The sequence below is a fragment of the Marmota marmota genome, unplaced genomic scaffold, assembly GCF_001458135.2.
Source record: "Marmota marmota marmota unplaced genomic scaffold, marMar, whole genome shotgun sequence".
Classification (NCBI taxonomy): Eukaryota; Metazoa; Chordata; class Mammalia; order Rodentia; family Sciuridae; genus Marmota; species Marmota marmota.
In genome coordinates, this window is record NW_026000019.1 from 2835153 (window position 1) to 2843751 (window position 8599).

An 8599-nucleotide genomic window follows, 5' to 3' on the forward strand; every position below is an offset into this window, starting at 1 on the left:
CTTCCTTTTCGCTTTTTTTTTTTTTTTTTTTGTACTTTGTATTTTTGGCACTGGGAATTGAACCCAGGGGGGCTTTACCACTGAGCTACTTCCCCAACCCTTTTTTATTTTTGTATTTTGAGACAGGGACTCACTAAGTTGTTTACGGCCTCATTTAGTTGCTGAGGCTGGCTTTGAACTTGCAATCTTCCTGCCTCAGTCTCCACAGTCTCTTAGATCACAGGCAAGCACCGCTATATGCCCTGCTTCTTCATCTATTTCTAAAGTCAATATATCAAACATATTTGTTAGTTATCTATTAGAGATCAACATCAAATTACACAATGCTCAAAAAGAAGGGAATGAAGGAATATGGTTCACAACTTTAAGAATCTTAAAATTTAACCAAGGAGACACAAAAATTACTACAATAAAGTAAAGGTAAGTATATTTTAGGATCAGAATTACCTATCCAATGTTTCCCAGAACCGTAAGAAAACTGGTCTATCCAAATGACGTTTGTGATAACTGAGTTCTAACACTGTTACATCCCATTTTTGAACGTTTGGATCTAGACGAACTTCGTCATACTTGAGATGAAAGGCTTTAACTACACAGGAGAAAAAAAAAAATACTACTTTTTACTCAAACTATAATCAACATTATAAAACATTTTATGGAAGTATAAAAATATTATCCACCACATACACAAACTAGAACAACAAAAAAAGACCTCCTTTTCCACCAACTGAAATTATATCATAAACAAAGTAATCTTTTTAAATTTTTTTATTTGTTAAAGTGGTCTTTCTAAATATATGTTAAACATGCAATGTCATAAAAATGTTCAGTTTGACAAATATTTAGTGAGGGCTTATATATGCCAGCTACTGGGGACTAAAATGAAGAATAAGGTAAGATAAAATGCATATGACTCAGTAAGGAATAATAAGAAAAAGACTATTCAAACACACCATAATCAGGGTACTTGGAGTTTCTCAGAGACCATGAATTCAGAAAAGGTTTTCATTGTCAGTGATGTTTATCTAACCTAAGACCTAAAGGCCAAGTGAGAAGCAAGCAGAGAAGAAAAGTGACCCATTATCAAGAGCATAACTCAAAGAGAAAATGGCTTAGTCTAGGATAAGCATAACAGAACTGCATCATGAAAAGTATAATATAGGGAAAGGATAAGGGATAAGACCATATAAGTCAAGAGCAATGTTGGGCGTGTAGGCCATATTAAAAGACATGGATATCACCAAAAAGCATTAAATAGAATCTACCACAATTTAGTAATGTAGAGGATAAAGAGACGGAGTTCTTTGTATGGGTAGAAGACACATGGATGGCAAGAGGAAGATTCAAGAAATCAGGGAGAGGGGAAATGGGAATAGGAAAGACAAAAGAATGAATCATATATTACTTTCCTATGTTCGTATATGAATATATGACCAGTGTAACTCCACATTATGTACAACCACAAGAATGGGAAGTCTTACTTCATACATGATATGTCAAAATACATTCTATTGTCATGTATAACTAAAAAGAACAATTAAAAATTTTTTAAAAAAAGAAAAAAGATATCAGGGAGAATAGGACTTAGTAAAAAGTGGTGAAAAGGGAGAAAATATATTTGTAAGTAAAGATGTATCTAGCATATAGTTAGTGCTTACTATATATTCTTCACTTTTCTAGGCATTAAGGATATAAACTTACAATCTTTCTCTATCCCTGACAACCAGCTGAATCATACCAGGTAGTTTATTCTTGTATTTGCAGTCAGTTTACCATCACTGGAGATGTTACGCATGCACTTACACAAAATGTTTTAGATTTTTTTCCTCCAATTTTTTAGTTTTCTTACTACTCTATGATTTTCACTTTTTTACTTTTTTTTTTTTTTTTTTTTAATTTTAACAATCATCACCTAGTGTCAGAGCCTTCCAAAGAGACAACAAATGACTTTGTAAATTTTTTGGTAGTACCTTGATGAATTGCTTGTTCTGTAGTGCTTGCTGGCATATTGGCTTTTAATATTAACAACTAATTAAAGGTCAATTCTTGATGGAAATTTAAAATGCATAATTTGTACGGGGAGGGGAGTATTGTTTGTAAATTACTTTCTTTTAGAAACGGAAGTCTCTTCCTCAAACACAAATTATTCATTCTGAATTTAATTAGACCAATTCACAAAAAGGACTATGTGAAGTTCGGAAAACTCATTAAGAAGTTGTCAATTTAGAAATTTTTAAAATTATGAATTAAATATAATCCCACAATTTCAATACTTTCTATTCTACTTACTGCATGTTTTACTTTTCTAATTTGCTTACTGATTTGTTTTAAATCCTTCTTTAAAATATGTTAAAAATAGTTACTTTTTAAAAAAATGACTTATCTCAAGCTATAACAATCTATATTTTCCTTTAGTAATTTCAATAGTTTTAATTTTGATTGCTATTTATTTTTCCACCAAAATAATTTAAATTAAAGCTATAAATTAAAGTCCAAAAGTTCGATCCTCAGCACCACATAAAAATAAATAAATAAAGATACTGTGTCCAACTACAAGTTAAAAAAAAAAAAACAACTGAGGACAAGAAATAGTTTGAGAATGAGGAAGAGAGTAAGACAACTGATTCTTTTTGGAAAAGGCTGAGTTCAAAGTACCAATGCAACATCATCAAGGAGTTACCTCACAGTTAGTGAGATGGCCAGAATATCAAGCCAGAGACATAACTTTTAAAAAAGAGAGATACAGATGGAGGCTGAAAGACCATAAGAAAAAGTTGAGAATTAAAAGAAAATAAGAACATAAATGTACAGTTGCTAGCCAGAGAAAAAGTACCAAGAGAATGAGATAAAGTATAGCAAGTACTTTAAAAAGAATATTTTAAAAAGGAAGAAATACGTGAGCGAGTCAAATTCTGATAGGTCAAAACTATCCAATATCTAGGTCACTGGTGACTTTGGTGGGAACAGTTTTTAGCAAGAAAGAATCAAAATACAAAGGATTGACAACTAAACAGAATGTAAGTTAGTAAAAACAATACTTTAAAAAAAGGGAAAGTGTGAGGTCAAGAGTAAGGGTTCATCCTGTGGATATTAACTAAACACTTCCCTGTATCAGGCACTTTTCTGTGTTAGAGTACAAAGGAAAGAGAATAAAGCAGAAAGTACTCTTCTGTCATGAAACTTGCATTCTGGCCAGTGGAGACTTAGAATAAAGATATAAAAATTAGATGATGTTAAGCAACTTTAAGTGCTCTCAAGAAAATAAAATAGCTTAAGAGAGCAAGTGGGAGTACGTGAGAGCAATTACAAATAGGATGGTCAGAGGAGAATTCTGTGAAGACAGAACACAAGCTGAAATCTCAATGAAGAGAAAAAGCCAATCTTACTACAATTATTCAAGATGATGGGAATAGATGAAAAAATTCACAGGCATTTTAAGTACTGATATACAGTTCTGATTAGCAAAAGCCAACTCATTTGATAAACTGGTTATCAATTTTAATCAAAGCATATGGATGTATAGTAATTATTAATGACTTTAAGATACCCCCCAAAATAATTACTAATGTTGTAGGACAGGCAACATTCACTTTCAGATATAACTACACAGAAAATATTAATGTGTAAAACGAAGTTTGAAAAATATTTCACAGGTGTTTAAGTTAATATTATGCTACTTAATAACAATCCATTAATATACACATCATATATGCAGAACCAAAAAGAACATTTCTACATTGGATAAGCAGTAAATATACAGAGAACCTTACTTTTAGCAAATATGTCAACTGGTGATCCATCAGGCAAAAGCCATGGCCAACCTTTGAACTGCCAAGCAGGACCTTGCACAAAAACTGCTACAACTCGGTCCCTATAAGTAGAAAGGGGATTGGGAGAGAGGGGGCATAGGAAGAATATCTCAAATTTGACCTTAGTTAATGTAAATCCCTAAGGAAAGAGTTTCATAATTATCCATGTGATATAATCTCCTATTAATTCTTCTGAAGATACAAATATAGCAAAAACATCACCTTAACTTTTCAACCTGAATTTTAATTACCACTAGACCACATTAATTACTGTACGTCCTTTTCATGCACCTAAGTCTTTCAAACATAATTATACAAACAGTAGTTTTATGTCAACTTTTTAGTTTTTGCTTATATTAATTGGAATAGGGGCCCACTTTTTCATGGCAACAGGGAATACTAGTTAATCTATTAACTGAAAAAGATGTAGTTTTAAAAGGAAGTAATTTAGTATTCAAATACATCTTAAAACATTTTACTTTAAGTAAAACATGACAGTAACTTGCCATTTTTGACAATCTTATTTTTCAGTTCTTCCAATATGTGGGCAGAAATCTGAAGACACAAACTTCCTTAACTTTCTATAACTTTTCCTACTGTTTTACAATCATTTCATTCACTCTAAATGTTGTAAATTAATTTTTCAAAGTAACTTCTCTTTCCAACCATCCAAATTAGTTTTCTAGGAAAGAATAAATCTATTTCTAAGCCCTCATATTTCATTATTTTGCACAATATTTAATTAATTGGAGAAAATATAAGTACTGCCATAAACGTAAGACTACAACTAAAGAGGTGGGAACAAAAACCATCAATAATAATGATTAACCTTAATGACAGTTACTATGGGACAGTGCTGTTTTGAGCACTTTACACATTACTCATGTTAATCCATTTAATCTCCAAACCAATTTGCTGAAGTGAATGCCAGATACCCCCATTTTACAGATGGAGAACAGAGGGTATTAGAGAAAAGCCCACAAAAGGCAAAGAAAGAAAGGAAGGGAGAGTAAGAGAGGAAGAAAGAGAATGAAGGAATAGAAGGAATAATTAATCTTGAGCAATGGATATGATATTTGCTCCCATTTGAGGACTGATAAACCATTAGAACAGTCATTTGGCATTATTATTATAGAAACAGCATGGCTTTGCAACTCCTTGTAACAATCTTAGAAATGCAGACTACACTTTGAAAATCACTGCTTTAGATGAAGATTCTGTATATCCAACCAAACATTAAACCAGGGTTACCTGCTATTCAATTTAAAAACCTACAGCGACTGTCAAGGTCGCTATGAAAAACCACAACCTTAAAATTCTTATTCTACACAAGATGTCTGAGGCTAAAATTCGATCTTAAGTAAACAAAATTTCTACATTCAGGGATACATGCCCCAAACTGTTAAAAAACACCTTTAATAAAGCAACATGTTATTAAATAATCCCTAAATTTTACAACCTAACTTGTCCCATGTATAGGTGAAAGATCTATTGGTACCAACCAAACTAAAGGGAATTTTTCTGGACAGAGGTCACCTACATCCTATTGGGTCTCACAGAATTATCGGGAAAGCAATATAATATAAATGCTACCCAGTCTCCATGAATTCTTGAAAGGATAATTAAAAGAAGACAAGGAAAATACTAATTCTACCTATGACACCAATGATAAGACTCTAATACATATAATTTTATAGCACTGTGATAACACCTGTGCACATTCTTGGAATTATTTTCTCTAAATAATGATATCCTGTAAACATACAATACACAGTCTTAACCTTCCTACTAGTTTTAAGCTTAGTATCTGAAATTCTCATCTTACTCACTTTATATTACTCAATTATCTGTTACGTACTGGAAAGAATTCTAATAAAAGAATCCTTTACTCTTTTATAATTTTTTAACATAATAATATTCTCAATGGCATGAAATCCAAAACTGAAAACTAACAATTACTTCAAAGGTAAATTTCATATAATGTGCCATATGTTCTTTGTATCACAAAGAAACTCTGAGGCTTCAAATTTTTACTCCAATTTAAATTAATTAAAATTTATGATAATTTGTAATATCTGATTTTATAGGTATTTTAAATTATAAATAGCTTAATATTTTGGTTAAAAGACATTTTAAATAACTACATACTGATAAAAAGAGCTGACCATGTTATTCTTTTCAGTAAATTATGCCCTTACTATGCCATTATTTATATCTTACCAGAAAATCTAAATTCTCCAAATCAAGATTTTAAAATAGAGGACCTTAAGATAACATTAGTCTATTTGTTCTGTCCTTTTTAAAAGCTAATCCAGAAAAAAATAAACAAGTAGAATTTTTTATACTCTAAGTTTTCATAAGTTAGTGTGGTTCTTCTTATAAAGAAAATAAAGTTTAGCAATTCAAAATGTAAGTTTGTTTAGGTATTCCAAGAATATTAAAATTAGTGGTGACCAAATTAGATCTGTATATATTAACAGACTTTTGTTTAGAGCTCATAATAAAATCTAATACTTGTTCAATTTTTAAAAATCAATACTCAAAAAAATTAAATGAATATTAAAAAAAAATATAGAGACAATCTTACCAATCTTGAGGCATAAGTTTAAGAGGCTGGTCTACAACTCTATAAGGTACTGTGACACTAATTGCAGTGCCCCCTGGTTGCATCTGATCTTTTCTTCTCTGTATTAGTGTTTCATTTTCTCGTTGACATCCTTGTTTCTTCTTTTCATCTGATGGAACAAATCTTAGCAAAAAAGTGAAAAAAATCAAATGAATTCAGTGTGGTAATATAAGAAAAATTTATATTTTAAATAATTTCTAAACATCAATGTTTTAAATGCTTACTTTTAAATAACCAGCCCTGTGGTAAAAAAAAAAATAAAGCCTGGACAGTGTGAATCTTTCCTTTGTATGCCAAATAGAACTCAGACACACACAGATCACAATTTTTGTGTATATAAAAACACTATTCATATTTATTTAATGAGCACTTAGCATTTTCCACACTGATCCTTGGTTTCTCAAATGCCATTAGAAGACAACTTTGTGATAAAGGGAAGCTTATTTAAAAATCAAAAGATCACCTAAGAGAAAGATGACTTCTGGGGTTGGTTAGACACTCTTCTTCACTGGAAAACTTAGCCTATCCTGGAGCTTCACAAAACACCCTATTTACGTTTTATGCTTCAGCAAAATTAAGAAAATATCACCGAACTTCAGGACTGCTTTGAGACTTTAGAGTAGGAAAATCAGTGTATGCCAAAAGTTCACTTAAGTTAACACCACTAATACTATCTTACTATATGTCCATTGTACCCCCAATAGATATTTTCAAAAATAATCTAACATTCTGGAAAGCTGCTGCCACCTCCAAAATTTGCTAGAGTTCATGAGCATTCTAAATGAGCATCATTTATTACTTAGAACATAGTTCCTCCTATTCACTGCAACAAGTATCATTTTACTTCAAAATTTTAGGAGACATGAAATGAAAGGTCTTGTAAAAGGGCAAAGAAGATGCATGAGATACTGCATCTGACAGAGTCCCTTGAGAATTTTCAATACCACATACTGGATTCATCATATTAATTTTGTAGTCATGAAAATTTTTAGTACATGTTGATAATGGTAATAGTAACTTCTTGTCTAAACTGACTATTCTCACATCCATTTTATATCTGATGAAAAAGTTAACATGTTAACATGCCCATATCATTTCAGAATTTCTTCCGGATAAACATTTGCTCCATATAGATTTTGGTTATTTTATTTATTAATCAAGCCCACAATGAAAACATCAAATACAATACTAATGCCTGGAATAATAAAACACTATTTCATAAACTAATTTTTCTTGCATTGTTGGAAAGTAAATTCTAACAAAGTCACAACTAACAAAAACATTAAGTGAAAAAAATATGTAATACATTGTCCTGTAAATTATACAACATAAATAGTTGTCCTTTTGAACTATGTTCCAGATATACAGAACAAAAGGATCTTACTTCTAATAAAAAGATGCTTTTTCTTTAATTTTTCTCAGATAGATGAGGCTAAAATTATTTAAATTCCTAAATATAATAGTGTAAGTCTCTCTTTTATGACTTCTAAAATATAGTATGAATCTATAAAATTATTTATGAGAATATAAAATTACTTATAAACTTTGATAATAATGAATTAAAAATATAAATGAGTGATCTATTACAATATCCAATTAATAAAAAGTCTATTAAACATATAAATCTACTTCTGATATCTAAGAAATAAGAATTATATAGCATCTGCATGTTTACATGTTGGTTGCTGTAAGTTTTATGAAAGCTCAGAGTTTCTCATAATTTTTAAATTAACCAGAGCACTCAACCTTTTTATACACCCTGGTATTTTAATTTCTGATTTTATCAAGGCATTTTCTTATAGTAGCCCTCCCTGTTAGCAGTAGAAAGCAACTTTATTTCAAAATGCTTTTCAGTCTTATTTTTAGTATAAGGTGAATTCTTCTGGAATTTGATTCGGCACCACATGGAGTCTTCTGTAAACCAAGCAATCCATCTTCACTATAATAATAAATTCACCTTTTAAAAAAAATTCCTTTTGTCTTGATCTCAGAAGATAACATAAGGGTAGACTTTATAACCTCCTCTTCTAAACCTAAGCCCACTAAATGATAAGTATACCATAAGTGATCTATATAGATTCTACTTACTCACCCTACTGTAGTTCATGAAATCTAAAATACCAATGACTATGAGACATACTGTTTATGTTGCACCTCGGGGGGG

General features: G+C 30.8%; 1 protein-coding gene across 1 annotated transcript in view; it reads right to left on the reverse strand.

Moving 5' to 3' along the window:
- Positions 1–8599, reverse strand: part of Cdc73 (cell division cycle 73) — a 122013-nt gene that overhangs the window by 4399 nt on the left and 109015 nt on the right. The window contains exons 15-17 of the mRNA XM_048810213.1: positions 6397–6558; positions 3771–3871; positions 448–589 (exon numbers count right to left, since the gene is read on the reverse strand). Of these exons, the coding sequence (XP_048666170.1) occupies positions 448–589; positions 3771–3871; positions 6397–6558 (405 nt within the window). The remainder of the gene's footprint in view (positions 1–447; positions 590–3770; positions 3872–6396; positions 6559–8599) is intronic.